This window comes from Saimiri boliviensis, chromosome 17 (genome assembly GCF_048565385.1).
Source record: "Saimiri boliviensis isolate mSaiBol1 chromosome 17, mSaiBol1.pri, whole genome shotgun sequence".
In the NCBI taxonomy this organism is placed as follows: Eukaryota; Metazoa; Chordata; class Mammalia; order Primates; family Cebidae; genus Saimiri; species Saimiri boliviensis.
The window spans coordinates 2474549-2492358 of record NC_133465.1 but is presented as its reverse complement, the minus strand read 5'-3'; the positions used below and the strand labels follow the sequence as shown (position 1 = coordinate 2492358).

The 17810-nt window shown below is 39.2% G+C and overlaps 1 protein-coding gene across 1 annotated transcript in view; it reads left to right on the top strand.

Annotated features, from left to right (window-relative positions):
- The window catches only part of AATF (apoptosis antagonizing transcription factor), a 115454-nt gene that overhangs the window by 76571 nt on the left and 21073 nt on the right, over positions 1-17810 (top strand). The window contains exons 10-11 of the mRNA XM_003929069.3: positions 1387-1467; positions 11232-11303. Coding sequence (XP_003929118.1) covers positions 1387-1467; positions 11232-11303 — 153 coding nt within the window. The remainder of the gene's footprint in view (positions 1-1386; positions 1468-11231; positions 11304-17810) is intronic.

Here is a 17810-nt window from a genome sequence, read left to right as displayed (position 1 = left end):
CAGCATTACCCAGATGTCGGGTTAGAATGTAAAGTAGTCAAGGAAGGCTCTTGTGTGTATGCTTCATCCTGTGGTTGGAAAATAAAAAGTGCATTTAGAGTGCTACCTAATGAATAGTGTCCATTTAAATAGCCATGAGCCATAATTTGCAAAAGCATGAAAGGAAACAAAAGCCGAAGGTGCCAGAATGGGATTCTAGGCAGAGCAGCCTTTGGAGAAAGCAATGAAAAATTTGTGTTGATGAAATAATTTTGAGTAAAATATTTGAATTTTATGGTAGGATGTTGTTGATACTTCGTTTATCTCTGGAATGTTATGGAGAGCTGTTCACTATAAATTTAATGTGATAGAGCAAATTGCATTTAAGTGGTGATTATATTGTACATTTATCTGACTTTACAATAAAATAGATTATGGTAATTAAGATTATATTAAGATTACAGTAATTGGATTTCCCTAGATTTTTTTTTTCTGATGTTGAGTTTTCGTTACATAAATCACGTAAGATGACTAGCTGCTGCTGTTTCTCCTTTTTCTTTTTTTCACTTCTATTCATATGAGCAATTCATGAAGATTTTCTTAGCCTAGTATCCCTTATTGAAAAATTAATTCTTTCTTATCTAAAATGACTGTAGAATATGTGACTCTTTTTTGGATTCCGATCCAAACAAACCAACTGTAAAATTGAGACATTCCAGGAAATGTGAAGACTGACTGGATATTTGATAATAAAGAATTATTGTTGACTTTTTTTTTTTTTTAAATGTGGTAATGGTGTTCAGATTATACTGAGAGGAGAAGAGTCCTTATCTCTTCTCTTGTATAGCATCATGTACTGAAATATTTATAGATGAGATGAAAATTAACAGTGTAAAACAAATTAAATATAAACAATTAAAAACTGGTATCAGTAGTGGATAATTATTTAAAAATTAGCAAAAATTTGGAAAGAACAAGAAAAAGCACTGGCGGATTACCAAGGAAAGTTAGATTTTAAAAATTCATGCACTCAAACCAACCAGCAGTTGCAACATTAGTAACAGAACATGCTGCATAGCTAAAACATTAAAAAGAAACCCAAGCAGCTATGCTCAGTTTGATGGGTCTGCCTGCAGACTGGTAGATTTAGTGCTTGTCACAGCAACTTCAAATACTAAGGAGCATTGTTAACCAAATTTGCTGTAGAATTTCCCAGCTGCCATTTGTTTTTTACCATTGCACAAATCCTGTTCGATTAGTCAGTCTGGCCCCAAACTAGCTTGAGGAACTTGATGTAGGTTGATGATTTCTTTCTGCAGGGTTGTTAGTGAGAAAAATTCCGATTTGTCAATATGTATAACTATTTCTGTGAGTGATGGTACATAACACTGTTTGTGAATTTTCCAGGCAGTGGCTTGCAATCCAGAAGTTGCGAAGCAAAATCCACAAAAAAGTAGATAGGAAAGCCAGCAAAGGCAGGAAACTTCGGTGAGTTACTTTTTGGAAAAATGGCAACATATATTATATGTGTATCTCTTCTCTTGCATTCAGGCTATTAGGCTATGTTTTCTTTTCTTCTGATGATTCTGTTTTTAAGGATCAGGAAAATAACTAAACCAATATTTGAAGGTTTATTGTAACTCAGGTTTTCTTATTCTAAAATGGAAATATAGTTCCGTTGACTTTTGTGCTACTGTTGTGAATGGATGCGTGAAATATGTATGCATTCCTTGAAAGAGAAAAAATAAGAAAACAAAAGTAAGGTAGTTGAAATTATATTAATTTTAATAATTTATATAGAATGATATAAAAATGTTACGGCCAGGCGCAGTGGCTCCTGTACTCGGGAGGCCGAGGCAGAAAACTCACTTGAACCCGGGCAGCGGAGGTAGCAGTGAGCCAAGATTGTGCCACTGTACTCCAGCCTGGGCAACACAGCAAGACTCCATCTCAAAAAAATAAAAAATAAAAACGTTATTATCTTATTGGTCCATTTTCGTGATGTCGTATGTGCACACAGTATGTTAAAAAGTCATAAATGGAGGACTGCAGGGAATGTTAACAAAGTTCTTAAATGAGATGAGAAATAAAATGTTTAAGGGAAAATAGAGAAATTTCTGACTTAGGAAAATCCTCCCCCGTGAGCTCTTTAAGGAGTTTTATAAGGGTACAGATGAGAAGGAGCAAGAGTAGAAACTGGCATCGCTATACTTTAGACTTGGTACTGTCGTGTGTGTGTGTGTGTGTGTTTGTGTGTGTGTGTGTGAGACACAATATCATCACACAAAGTCTTGGTATCAAAGAAACTGTGTAATTCACGTGCACACTGAGAAAATCTTAAACTTGTGTTAGGACAGTTTTAGGCAGATAGTTAATCCCACATCCTTTTTAGAACCTACCTATCATTAAATTCCCTTTAGACAAATGTGAGTCTATCTGATTTTTTTAAAGATCTTCAGAGAAGTAGATTTCTCAATTACTTTAATTAACTTGTTTTAGTATTTAACAAAACTCATCAGGAAATGCTTATTTTTCTTTAACTTTGCAAAAGTACAAAGTATCATCAACTTTGGAAAGTATCATCCTTTGATTTAGTGTCTCTTTTTTTCAGTCTCAGGTTAAGTTTTTATAATTTGTTAATTTCCAAATCTTCGTGGTTCTCTAGATTCATTTTTAGAGGTTAAGAACATGGATGTAAGAGGCAGACTGCCCGAGTTTGAATCCCAGCTTTGACATTGATTAGTAGTTACTTTGGGCAAGACCCTTAAACTCTTAGTTTCTTCATCTGTAACGTGAATATGACAATATACAAGCCTTGCAGGGTTGCTGTGAGGATTAAATGAATAGTGTGTGTACAGCTGTTAGAATAGCGCCAGGTGGTACATAGTAAGCACTATATAAGTGTTTGTTGCCATTATTACTGTCATTACTATTGCTATCAGTATTCCAAGGTTGAATCAATCTCTTTTCCTAGTGTTCATTTATGTGCTTACTGACACGTCTCTTCTGTACTCTTCTGTACCTGTCTCCCCGACCCCTGCTCCAAGGATTTAAAGAAGAATGTTACTAATAGTACTTCATAGGTGACCAGGCTGGATGATTACCTTATTCTTTATTTCTGGGATCAAATTTTCTCCAGTACTATACTTTTAAGATTGTAATTTTATGAGGTTCTGTAGAAGGAAGAGCTCGAGATTTCAGATCACCGGACTTGGGTTCAAATCTTGGCTCTGTCTGGCAATATAATTTTGGTTGTTTTTTATTCTCTGGGCCTCACTTTTCTCATTTACTGAGTAGAGATAATAATCCCTGCTTCAGGTATTTGGTATGGGAATTAAATGAAATCATGTGTAAATATCTGGTACATAGTAGGCACTCAAAAATGTTTGATTTATCAATTTGAAAGAAAAAAACAGGATTTTTTTAAAAAAATAGCAACTGCTTTTTATATTAATGAATTCAACTAATTTCATTAAACTGTTCATTACAGGTATGTGTCAATGCAATTAGATACCTTTGCTTTTGCAACATTTTGATAGCACTGGAGATTTCCCACACATTCCCATATATCCAGAGGTAGTAAAATCTTATTCTGGCAACAGGCAGGCAAGAGGTATTGTTTTTAAACAGGGTTAAACATGAAAATATAAGAAGTGGTTTTAGTGTCCTTCTCTTTCCAAGAAGATGATCATTAGATGGTAGGTAAGACCCAGTCTGCCCTCGGTATATTCACAGTCATCCGTGGTATCTGTAGAGGATTGGTTCCAGGACGTACAAATACTCCCATACCCCCACCCCTGCAGATACCAAAATCCACGATGCTCAAGTTCCTTATATAGAATGACATAGTATTTGCATATAACCCACACACATCCTCTCTGTACTTTAAATTAATCTCTAGATTACTTACAATACCTAATCTAGTAGAAATGCCATATAAATAGTTGTTACACTATACTGTTTAGGGGATAATAACAAGAAAAAAAATTGGGACATGTTCAATACAGACACAACCATTTATGTCTTAAGTATGTTTGATCCGTGGTTGATTGAATCTGTGGATGCTGAACCCGCAGATACAGAGAGCCAACTAGTCTGGAGAGGGTGGCAGACCCTGGCCGACTGAGGTGCTGTGTGGGAGCTGCAACAGTAGAAATAATCCCGCTCCACCCTTGAGGGATGCAGACTGCTCCGGAAGACTTGCACAAGATATGACATCCTCACTGAGCCTTGAGAAAATAGGCATTTGCCCAGTGAAAACAAAGAATGTGTGCAAAAAAGGTTTGTAAGCTTGAGAGATTGTGGGGTCCATTTTAGAAACTGCAGTTATTTTGTTTTGGCTGAGACTTCTGTAGCAAACTGGGATTTGAACTAATTGGTCTGATTCCAGAGCCTATTCCTCTAACCTTCTTCAGTGAGTTGTTTCACTGGCAGGACCAACTGGCCTACATAGGCACCAAAAGGCTTACGCCTGTAATCCCAGCACTTTGGGAAGCCAAGGCAGGTGGATCACTTGAGGTCCAGCCTGGCCAACATGGTAAAACCCCATCTCTACTAAAAATACAGAAATTAGCCAGGCATGGTAGCATGTGCCTGTAGTCCCAGCTACTCGGGAGGCTGAGGCAGGAGAATCGCTTAAACCCAGGAGGCAGAGGTTGCAGGGAGCAGAGATCATGCCACTGCACTCCAGCCTGGGTGACAGAGCAAAACTCTGTCTTAAAAAAAAAAAAAAAAAAAAAAAAAGATAATTCTAGGGGATTTTCTATAAAGGGTTAAAAAGTTATGAGAGCAAGTCCTGAAGGAATAGGAGATGACAGATTGAGAGATATTAATACAGGTGAGTAGTTATTACTTAGGAGTGGCCGCCCATGAACAGGTAAAAGAAAGTGAGAAGGTTGGAATGACTCCCAGGGTTTCAGGGAACAAGATAGGTCTTGGTAGTAATCACTGAGTTGTATAAGAGATAGGCTGCCAGAAGAAAATCTTTTTTTATTGTTTTTTTGAGGGAGGGAGTAGATTCAGTTTCTGAATATGTTGAAGTTTGACACAACCTTGAGAAATCCAAGTCGAGATATTTTTTAGTTGAGAGAAGGATGTAGGTGTTTATTAGTTGATAGTTTGGCAACAGTTTAATTGTTGTTTCCCAGGAAGGTACCGTGTGACAAGAATGCAGAGTGACAAGAGTAGAACCCTGAAGAATGTCAACATACGTGAGATAGACAGGGTAAAAGAAGCCCATAAAGAATGCTGAGGAACAGTGGCCATTGAGGGAGGAGGGCAGGGGGAAGTTACCGACAGCAGTGAATACAGGGAAGTGTTTAGTAAGGGGTCAGGAGTGCCTGGTGCCTCAGAGCAATCACCAAGGGCAGCATCGTTTCATTTGTGATCACATTTCTTCACATGAAATGCGTTTGGTTCCTGAAGAATTCCAGAAACTGCAAACTAAAACGGTATGCCTGAAAGGCCTCTAGAATTTCTTCTTAAACTTTTACTGCCTTGATTGGTTTGTTTCATAAAAGCCTTTTGGAATCAAATTGATGTGCCATCAAAAGGTCCTGTACCATTCCAGTTATTAAATGTAGAGGGGATGAGAGAAATAGAAAACCACCACTAGGGAAACCCCATAATAATATTTTTTGCAGACAAGGTCCACCAATAGATGCTAAAATCAATGGGCAAAAGTTTGAGGAAAGACTATATTTGTATGGTCTCTAAGTATCTCCCTCAAGATATTTGTCCTTTACAAAGAGAAACATCGTGGCTTTACAGTAATCGAACAGATGCCACCTTAACCTAGTGTTCAAGATGAACAGCACCAGTGAAAAGATATATCTACACCCCTCTGTCTTCAGTAGAAAGATACAACATCATTTCTGTGGTATTCTTGCCAAAAATGCCTTACTTTAATCTCATCATAAAACCCGCATTCAAATCCATGTTGGGAGACACTATACCAAATAACTGACCAGTACTCGTCAAGTGTCAAGGTAATGAGAAAACAAGGACTAAGAAGCTATCATAGATTGCAGGAGACTAGGGAGACATCACAACTAGGTGTAATGTGGGATCTCAGGAGCCGAAAATCATTACAGAATAAAAAGGTTTTAACGTCATAGATAAGTTCATGTGTGTTGAATTGGTTTGGGTTTTGTCATCTTGTACTCACCTGGCTCTTCTTGAGACCGTAAATGTGAGGATGTGATCAGAATCAGAGAGTAGTCTTTACTCGTAGCAATAGCATAACAATTAACATCTCCAGAACTCCCAGGTCAGGCACTGCTAAAGCAATTTACATGCAGAGGCAGAAAGAGCGCGAGCTCTGGAGCCAACTGCCTAGGTTTGAAAGCTGACTTTTCCATTTCCCAGCCTTGAGACTTTAGACAAATTACTTCACATCTCTGTCCTTCAATTTCCTCATCTGTGAAAGGAGTGTAATCATAGAAGTGACATTTCATAGGGTGGTTATGCAGATTAAATGAGCTAATTCATGTGAAGTAACATCCCCAGCGTTACATAGTTAGTAAGTAGCAAACTGGGATTTGAACTAATTGGTCTGATTCCAGAGTCGATTCTTCTAACCTCTGGATGTTGAGTTGTTTCACTGGCAGGACCAACCCTATACAGGCACCACAATGACATCTTGGCTACCTTAGCATTCTTTCCTAAAGGGTTAAACCAGGGGCCCCCCCAGGCTAGATGAGAACATTATAAACAACTTTCTTGAGTTAGACTTCAAGAACAGACAATGTATGCCAGCTGTCATCACTGATACTAGGTCCCACCATTTGCTCTTTTTTTGTGATAGGGTTGTAAATAATAAGACTTCCAGAAATGTTGTAGCAAAGATTAACATTACCTTCTGGAAACAGTTTAAATAATAACCCATCGTTAGTTTAAATGATACAGCCTGGTCAGACTTGCTAATTGGATGCTAGAAAATAACCTTTAAAAGAATTTGGGTTTTTGGAAATATAGTAATTATAATTATTGATTATCAGTATTCTACTCAGCATTACATATAAGTGGATTTAGTTACGATTTAATCAGAAATCATAATGTAAATGGATCAAACTCCCAAGCCTTTAATAACATGATGTCTTACTTTGTTGGTCTGTTCTTCCACAACAAAATATATTTATCTTTTCTTAGAATGGTTGGTAAAAGGCAATTTAATATTAAAACATGCACCCATTTTCAGTGCACTGAGATTAGAGGAATCCGTTGCACTGAGTATACTAAATAGTCTTTAATCTGATTTCTTCGTAAAGCCTGTATTTCATCATGTAGTTTTAATAGTTATTGATGATATTGTATTAAATGTAAAGATATTCTACAGAGCATTTCCATCTAATAAAAATATTAATGTGTATTATATATACAATTTTAAATGTTCTAGTAGCCACATTAGAAAAGTAAAAAGGTGAACTTAATTTTAATAGCAAATTTCATTTAACTCAATATATAAATATATTATTTTAACAATTTACTATTTTAAGAATTATTGACATATATTCTTTTTTTTTGTCCCAAGTCTTCAAAATCTGGTTTGTATCTTATACTTAATTACAGTACATCTCAATTCGGACTAGTCACATTTCAAATGCACAGTAGCCACGCGTGGCTAGTAGCTGCTATATTGCATAACACAACCGTAGGGTATAGTTCGCAGTCTTCGTCCACACAGCCAAGAATAGTAGTCATACTTTCAGATGAACACTGAAGTTTAGTGAGGCCTAAGGACATTAAAATATATTTGTAATTAACAGTATTTTTGCTTTATATTTAACTAAAAAGATTGCTCATACATTGACACAACTTTCGGGAGGGCGTTTGACTTAGTCAAGTTTACGTATACATACCTTTCAACTCAGCAATTTCACCTCTAAGAGTAATGTTTTGGCTGGACTCAGTGACTCATGCTTGTAATTCCAGGGAGGCTGAAGTGGGAGGATTACTTGAGCCCAGGAGTTCAAGACCAGCTTAGGTAAAAGTGAGGTCCCATCTCTTTAAAAAAAAAAAAAAAAAAAATTATCTATTAGGTATTAGCCAGGCATTGTGGCATATACCTGTATTTTTAGCTACTTGGGAGGCTGAAGTGGTGGATCACTTGAGCTCAAGAGTTTTGGTCCAGCCTGAGCAACATAGCAAAACCCTTCCTTGTCTCTTAAAAAAAAAAAAAAAAAAATATATATATATATATATATATATATATATATATATATATATAGTATTAATTTTTTGGTGGTTACCAGAAGCTGGAAAGGGTAGTGTGGAGAGCAGGGGAAGAAGAAAGGTTGGCTAATGAGTACAAAACTATAGTTAAACCGGAAGGAATAAGTTTTAGTGTTTGATAGCATGGTAGAGTGACTATAGTTGTCAAGAATTTATAGTGTGTTTCAAAATAGCTAGAAGAGAAGATTTGGAATGTACCCAACAAAAGAAATTATAAATGTTTGAGGTGATAGATATCCCAGTGACCCTGATTAGCTCATTACACATTGTATGCATGTATCAGAATACTGCGTGTACCCCATAAGTATGTACAATCATTATGTATTAATAAAAAACTTTAAAAATTATATATTAATTTTATAATTAGAAGCTAACAAGAAGACTTCAAAAAAATGTGTGTTGCTGGACATGATAGCTCTTGCCTATAATCCCAGCACTTTGGAAGGCTGAAGTGGGAGGATCACTTGAGTTTAGGAATTTGAGACCAGCCTGGACATCATAGCAAGACCTATCTATACAAAAAAAAAATTTTTTTAATTAGCCAGGAACGGTGGTGCACACCTCTAGTCCCAGCTATTTGGTGGTGGTGGGAGCTGGGAGGCAGAGGTTGGGAGGATGGCTTGAGCCTGGAAAGTCAAGGCTATGGTGAGTTATGATCACACCACTGCACTCCAGCCTGAGTGACAAAGCAAGACCCTATCTCAAAAAACAAAACATCATCAACAAAAAACAAGGTGACATAGAGGCCTTTTTTCATTTTATAAAAAGTGAAGAATTAGACTAGGCATGGTGGCTCATGCCTGTAATCCCAGCACTTTTGGAGGCCAAGGCAGGTAGATAAGTCCAGGAGCTCAAGACCAGCCTGGGCAACATGGTGAAACCCCATCTCTACTATAAACTACACATATTAGTTGGGCATAGCGGTATGTTTCTGTAATCCCAGCTACTCTTTTGTAGAGACAGGGTCTTGCTCTGTTGCCCAGGCTGGTCTTGAACCCCTGCGCTCAGGTGATCCTTCTGCCTCAGCCTCTCAAAGTGCTCAGGTTATAGGCATGAGCCACTGTGCTGCCAACTGCGTGTGTTTTGCGTGTGCTTTGTTTTTTAAATTTTCTGTATTTTATGCCTTTTCTATTACTTTTTTCTGGTGGGGAGGGGTACAGAAATAGGGGTATATACTGTACAGATAGGGGTCTTACTGTGTTGTTCAGGCTGGTTTTGAACTCCTAGCCTCAAGCATCCTTCTCCTCGGCCTCCCAAAGTGCTGGGATTACAGGCATGAGCCACCACACCCTGCCAGTATTGCTTGTGTAATGGGGAAAATCTTATCAGTATTATTCTTGTAAAATTTATTTGCTGAGGCCGGGTGCGGTGGCTCAAGCCTGTAATCCCAGCACTTTAGGAGGCCGAGGCGGGTGGATCACGAGGTTGAGAGATCGAGACCATCCTGGTCAACATGGTGAAACCCCGTCTCTACTAAAAATACAAAAAATTAGCTGGGCATGGTGGCACATGCCTGTAATCCCAGCTACTCAGGAGGCTGAGGCAGGAGAATTGCCTGAACCCAGGAGGCGGAGGTTGCGGTGAGCCGAGATCGCGCCATTGCACTCCAGCCTGGGTAATAAGAGCGAAACTCCGCCTCAAAAAAAAAAAAAAAAAAAAAATTTATTTGCTGAGAGGAATAATTACCTTTGGGAGGCTGAAATGGTGGGTGGTATAATAAATAATTAAATTGTTTGGTGTAAAAATGTTCCTAAAACTTTAAAACATTATATGTTAAATACATGAAAATAATCACATTGTGTTTACGGATAGCGTTTTGTGCTAGTAGAGTTTTTTGAGTTAGAATTTCGTTTTTTGTATATAGAGAAGGCACGTTAAAATGAGTAGAAAAGGGATACCCCTTTGAATTATCGTTGGGATGATTTGGTCTGTATAAGGTCATATATTTTCTAGAGAATCTCAAATATATCATACAAAAAAACCTTTTTTTTTCCAGTTGGTGGGAAATGTAGGTGATATAACTTAAACTTCCGTAGTACCTAGATTGAAGATCTAGGAATCCTACTTACTGTGAACTCAGTTGTCCTTCTCCATTTGAAGATGGGGAAAATGAAAGACCCCGTGGATTTAGTGCATGGAGATGCTGTGGAATTGCAGATGCCTTTTCTGACATGGGGAACCAGTGTCAGTGAGTGATGGTGTTGGTGAGGTGTTGCATTCAGATGCTGTACCACTCACTACCTGTGCTGCTGCCGGTAGATGACTTTTATGACATCTATTAAAATGAAAAATGCTTAAGATATATGTAGAGGAGGAAAATGAGGTAGTCAATTCCTCATTGTCTTTAGTCTGGAATAATATTTAAGGGTTGTATGTTGTTCAGCAGCACAAGTGTACCTATTCTTTTTTGGGGCTGTGATATAAATGAATCTGTGTTGAACTGTCATTTACAGTAATCTGTATCAGACTTTTCTCCTGTAGCATTAAGGAAAAAGGGGGAAATGTACCAGTCACCCCTACATATTTGTGAGTTCCACATCTGTGGATTCAACCAACCATGGATTGAAAATATTCAGGCATGGGGAAAGGATCGTTGTGCTGTACCTGTGAACAAGTGCAGACTTTTTTCTTGTCATTATTCCCGGAACAATACATTATAACAACTATTTACATAGAATTCATATTGTATTAGGTATTTTAAGTAATCTCGAGATGAGTTAAGTATGTGGAAGCATGTGTGTAGATTACATGCAAATACTATGACATTTTACATATGGAAATTGAACATCCACGGATTTTTGTATCCAGGGAGATTCCTGGAACCATTCCCCTAACGGATACCAAGGGATGACTGTGATTGGTCATCCAGCGACAGTGCTGTGAATTTTTTTCCCTATCCCACTTTGTAGCCACATGTTCCAGAGATCAGTTCTGGAGTTTTGTTAACTCATGGAATGTGTTTGCTCTCCTATGTTAGTAGTTACTAATGTTGCTGCCTGTTTGCTTCCTGCTTTATTTAGGTTTCATGTCCTTAGCAAGCTGCTGAGTTTCATGGCACCTATTGACCATACTACAATGAACGATGATGCCAGGTGAGTAATGGATTAATTATGTGTCTCAAATGGCTTCATGACAGCCTGATATTGACCTGTTCTACAGCCTTCGCCCTCTCCATTTCTTCTTATCAGTTAACCATTTGTCATTCTCATCATAGTAAGGGTCACATCTCTTCACCCTCATAATTATTATAAAACCAAACCCGAAACTTGCATAAACCTCAGTGCTGCCTTTGGTGGTTGGTTTGTTCTTCCCGTTTTGTTTTGAACTTTAGCCCACCTGCCTGGGACATCTGAGCTCTCTAGGACAGATGTCCTAGCACAGGGCGGGCGGCCCATGTGCTTGCCGTTTCTGCTTGGAGCTGTTGTGCATATTCTTTCCTTTTGAAAGCGCTCTGGAGATGTGGCTATGTTATATTTGTTAGGGATTGTGATTGTTTTTACAAAAGATGTATATACTGGCCAGGCATGGTGGCTCACACCTGTAATCCCAGCACTTTGGGAGGCCAAGGTGGGCAGATCACCTGAGGTTGGGAGTTCAAGACCTGCCCAACTAACATGGAAAAACCCCATCTCTACTAAAAATACACAATTAGCTGGGTGTGGTGGGGCATAACTGTAGTCCGAGCTACTTGGGCAGCTGAGGCAGGAGAATCACTTGAACCCAGAAGGTGGAGGTTGTGGTGAGCCAAGATCATGCCATTGCACTCCATGTTCTGGGCAACAAGAACGAAACTCCATCTTAAAAAAAAAAAAAAAAAAAAAGATGTATATGCTTATTTTATAAAGCTGAAACAAGACCAAGTATGGTGGCTCATGCCTGTAATCCCAGCACTTTGGGAGGCTGAGGTGAGCAGATCACCTGAGGTCGGGAGTTCAAGATCAGCCTGACCAACATGGGAAACCCTGTCTCTACTAAAAATAAAAAATTAGCTGGGCATGGTGGCGCGTGCCTGTAATCCCAGCTACTCTGGAGGCTGAGGCAGGAGAATCGCTTGAACCTGGGAGGTAGAGTTTGCCGTGAGCCAAGATTGCGCCATTGCACTCCAGCCTGGGCAACAGAAGTGAAACTCCATCTCAAAAAAAAAAAAAGGAAAAGGAAAAGGAAAAAGTATGCTTATAATATTACTATTCAGAGATAACCTTTTTAAAATAACAGTTGCTTCTGTATGTATTTTTTTTTTTTTTTTTTTTTTTGAGACGGAGTTTCGCTCTTGTTACCCCAGCTGGAGTGCAATGGCGCGGTCTCGGCTCACTGCAACCTCCGCCTCCTGGGTTCAAGCAATTCTCCTGCCTCAGCCTCCTGAGTAGCTGGGATTACAGGCACATGCCACCATGCCCAGCTAATTTTTTGTATTTTTAGTAGAGACGGGGTTTCACCATGTTGACCAGGATGGTCTCGATCTCTCGACCTTGTGATCCACCTGCCTTGGCCTCCCAAAGTGCTGGGATTACGGGCTTGAGCCACCATGCCCGGCCTGCTTCTGTATGTATTAATTGGCATTCTATAATGAAGAGCTTCCTCTTCTCCCTCATTTACCATTTATTTATTCATTTATATCAATATGGACTTGTGTTTTCCTATTTTATTCAATGAGTTACATTTATTTTGATGATAAAATTGTCCCAGGTAGTGTAAGTGTCTTCAAGCTGGCTTGTGTCCTTCAAAGTTGTCTTCAGTCATTCTTTGAATACTTCCTTACTTTCTGGCACAATAAGATGTTTAAGGCTCATTTTAGACTTTCCATCTTCCAGCCCTGAAATCGGTCTTTCTTGAAGGAGCCCTGGTTCCGTTTAGTAGTTCTTTTTAATGGTACTTAGAAGCCAAGATCTAGGTACTGGGGGTGCTCCTCATTAGTGAGTATTGTTATTTCTAGGCCCTGTCAGCAAAAAGAGATAGAAAATGTATGTGTATACATTCACACATACACAGAAGACAGCCACTTTGAACATGTCACAGTATTTCATTCCAGTTTTTGTAAGTTCCCTTTCAGTATGTTCCTGTCTTTCTTTTTTATATAATTGAAATTATATTTGGGAAATATTTTATATACTGAGAGCATTTTCATGTCATTAATTTAAAAATGTTAAGTGACCAGATAATATTTTTACAATATTTATTTAGCCATTCACTGGTTGTTGGACATTTAAATGGCTTTTGATTGTCATTGTTGTAAATAATGCTGTGAGGAACATTTTTAAACATATTTACCAAGTGAAATTATTGGTCATAATAAAGGCACAGGTGGTTTTTGCTAGTTTTATCCCTCAAACTACATATAACCTTTTTATTTAAGAGTATTTTGTTTGCTACCAAATGTCCATATCAACTGCTCGTGCTTTTGGTTTGAATAGGCCAGATTAACTATGGGTACAGTAACTAGGCATTAGCGCTCTCTCCTAGTATCAAAACTTTTAGAGCCAGTGGGTATTGTTAATTTATCTTTAGTAAAAAGGAAGCAGTAGTAGCTTGTCCTTCTATGTTTTTCCTTAGTGGAAAAATGAACGTGGAAATAATCTAGAACCGTTCCATTCTGTGTCCCATTTGTACACCACAAATAGGAAGCTTTTATAATTGTTAGAGTATCAATATTAGTGCATGCTACTTTTCCTCAAGTAAATAGTTTTGGTTTTCCTAAGTTACACATATATCATTCTTGGTGTGCTGGGGGCGTAGAGAAATTTTTTTTTTTTAATGATTTTAAGGTAGTAAAGGACTTTATAAGCATGACTGCAGGGCCAGAAACTGTAAGGAAAAATATTAATAGACCTGACTACATAAAAGTCACATTGAAAACGACATCAAAAACAAAGCTAATAGGTAAATGATGAACTTGAACCAAAAAATCCAGCAGGTGACGTATTTTTCTAGTATATAAAGAGTTTTTACAAATCTCTAAGAATATCCCAATAAGAATAATAGACACAGCACGTCAACAAGCAGACTTCAAAATCAAAAAAGAGGGCCAGGTGCAGTGGCTCATGCCTGTAATTCCAGCACTTTGGGAGGCCATGGCAGGTGGTTCACAAGGTCAAGAGATCGAGGCCATCCTGGCCAACATGGTGAAACCCTGTCTCTACTAAAAATATAAAATTAGCTGGGCGTGGTGGCATGCACTTGTAGTCCCAGCTACTCAGGAGGCTGAGGCAGGAGAATCTCTTAAACCTGGGAGGCAGAGGTTACAGTGAGCCAAAATCATGCCACTGCACTCCAGCCTGGGCAACAGAGCAAGACTCCATCTCAAAAAAAAAAAAAAAAAAGCAAAAAAGCAAAATTTCAAGGACCAAAAATCAAAGAAATGCAAGTTAATGTAATGAGATTTCTTTTGATTATTTTTTTTTTGAGACAGAGTTCTGCTCTGTTACCCACGCTGGAGTGCAGTGGCACTATTTGGGCTCACTGCAACCTCCGCCTCCTGGGTTCAAGTGATTCTCCCGCCTCAGCCTCCCGAGTAGCTGGGACTACAGGCGCGCCCCACCATACACACTGCCCCCCCTTTCTGTTGCCCTTATTCAGTTGGAAAATATGAAAAGGATTAGTAACACCCAGTGTTGATGATGTGAGGAAAAATGACTTTTGCATACTGTTGTTGGAAATGTAATTGGCAAAATCTTTTGGAAGGACTATTTGACATTGTGTTTCCAACTTTTTTTTTTTTTTTTTTTTGAGATGATATCTTGCTCTGTTACCCAGACAAGTGTGCAGTGGTGCAATCTCAGCTCCTTGCAACCTCCGCCTCCTAGGTTCAAGCAATTCAACTGCCTCTTCCTGTTGGTCAGGCTGGTCTTGAACTTCTGACCTCAGGTGATTTACCTGCCTCAGCCTCCCTAAGTACTGGGTTTACAGGCATGAGCCATCGTGCTTGGCCTTGTTTCTGACATTTTAAATGTGTCTGTTAACAAAGAAAAATCAACTTATAGGAGTTAACTAAGGAAATAGCTATTAATAGTTACCAAATACATTTGTGTCAAGGATCTTTATTGCTGTATTATTTGTAGACAAAAAACAATCCAAATGACCCAAATTAAAGAATCACAGTAAAATATTCAATGAATTTGTTACTTTTTTTTCTTAATACAGACGGGGTCTCACTGTATTTTCCAGGCAGGAATGCAGTGGTGCAATCATAGCTCCCTACAACCTCCAATTCCTGGGCTCAAGTGATCCCCCCACCCTTAGCCTCTTGAGTAGCCGGGACTAACAGGTGCACACCACCACACTCCACTCATTTTAACTGTGGTAAAATACATGTAACAGAATGTCCTGCCCTTTTGATTTCTTGTTCCCAGAGACACCTCTGCGTGTGGTTCTTAGCTCCCCGACATCTGGAAGTAGAAGCCCTTCGCTTTTCCTTAGTCGCTCCTTGGTTCTAGTTTTTGTCGTTCCACACATGTGCCTAAATTGGATTACTGCTCAGTGGTTTTGCTGGGGGGGTGACATGTCCAGTTGTGCGTCCTCGAATCCCACGCCCCCATATCCCTTTTCCAGTTTGAACTCAGTAAATATGCCCTCGTTTGACTTAAATGGAAACCGGAACGTAGCTTATTAAGGGAGAGAGCGAGATCTTTAACACAGGGTATTATGGTGGAGAGAGAAGTGCTATCTTTAAAAGGGTAGTGGCATCTTCATTTTGTTTCTCCTGTTTCGTGTTGTGGATAGTATTATCTGTTTAGTTAATTTCTGCTGATAAGAGTTCTTTTCTCATGCTAGGAATTTTTCTCTTAAAAAAAAAAAAAAAAAAAAAAAAGACAACTTTTAAAATGCAAAGTAGCCAGGTTGTGTTCCTGTGTTGCCACGTTTCCCTTTGGGACATTTCCTTCTAGGTAGACGTTGGACACTGATTTAATGCTTTTGGATCTCCTTTGTTAGTGAAAATCTCATGCAAACCGTGATACTTTCTGTCTGCTGGTCTGTACTCTTCTCTGTTATGAGGTTTACGGGTGGTTTGTATTGCATGCCTGATGAGCATTCCTAATATTTAAAGAAAATAAAAGAAAGCCCAATTTGTCTGTGTATTTATTATGTGTTTGCCTGCAAGGGAATAGGTTACCATGAGCCTAAAAATGATCCCTGACTTTGCTAAACCCTTGATACTGTTGACATGGGGCAGCTCAGCTCCCAGGATAGCATCATCTCTAAGAGGCAAAGGACCACTTGATTCTGTAGAGACAGAGCTATCAGTGGCCTAAGGAAAAGAAAAACGTGGCATCTCATTGGTAGAGAATCCTCTAAGCATAGTGTCACCAGCAAGAGCAGATCAGTACTTTACTTGCATGATTTGCAGGCTGTTGTTCACTTCTCTATTGCAGTTATTCTAAGCTCATCAAGAACCTTTTAGAAACAGTGCTTATATTGCCTCGTGTGAACTCCCACTGCGCCCCATGCTGTTAGACCAGAGGGAGTATGATGTGGATATTAAACATTCTATGCGGCCGGCTGTGGTGGCTCACACCTGTGATCCCAGCACTTCGGGAAGCTGAGGTGGGCAGATCACCTGAGTGAGGTCAGGAGTTTGAGACCAGGCTGACCAACATGGTTCCTCCAATCTACTAAGAATACAAAATTAGCCAGACATGGTGGCGCGTGCCTGTAATCCCAGCTATTCAGGAGGCTGAGGCAGGAGAATCACTTGAACCCGGGAGGTGGAGGTTGCAGTGAGCTGAGATTGCGCCATTGCACTCCAGCCTGGACAACAAGGGCGAAACTCCATCTCAAAAAAAAATTCTATGCATATATCAGAATATCACGTGCACCCCATGAATACATACACCTATTGTCTATTAATAAAGAGAAAGAAATGCCAGCATTAGATACTAAAATGGTTTGAATCTGTGTTCCAGGCAAATCTCATGTTGAAATGTAATCCCCAGTGTTGGAGGTGGGGGCTGTTGGGAGGGGGCTGGATCATGGGGGTGGATTTCTCATGAATGGTTTAGCAGCATTCTTTTGGTGCTGTCCTCATGACAGTGAGTTCTTGAGCGATCTGGTTATTTAGCAGTGTGTGGCTCCTCCCTGTCCCCACTGTCTCTCTTGCTCCTGCTCTGGCCACGTGAGGCATCTGCTCCTCCTTTGCCTTCCGCCATGATTGTTGGCTTCCAGAGGCCTCACCAGAAGCTGGACAGATGCCTGGCACCATGCTTCCTATACAGCCTGCAGAACCATGAGCCAATTAAGCCTCCTGTCTTAATAAATTATCCAGTTTCAGGTATTTCTTTACTGCGCTGCAAGAATGGCCTAATACAGATGCAGTCCAAAAATTAAAATAAAATAAAATAAATGCAGATGATCTTTTACTATAGTTCTAACAAAGTGAAGAATTTGGGGTTATGGAAGTAAGCATCTGCTTTTTGCCTGTGTTTTTGACAGACCCTCTGAGGCAGACTTTTAAAGAAGTTAATTGTCATTTGTTGTGTGGATGTAAGTCAGTAAAATGCTAGCATGAAAGAGAAATAAATACTGACTGAGACCCCTGAGACAGGAAGAGATGTGTTCCTCAGAACTGACCACTGACTCAAATTTGGGAAGGGGCATCCGTGTGAACC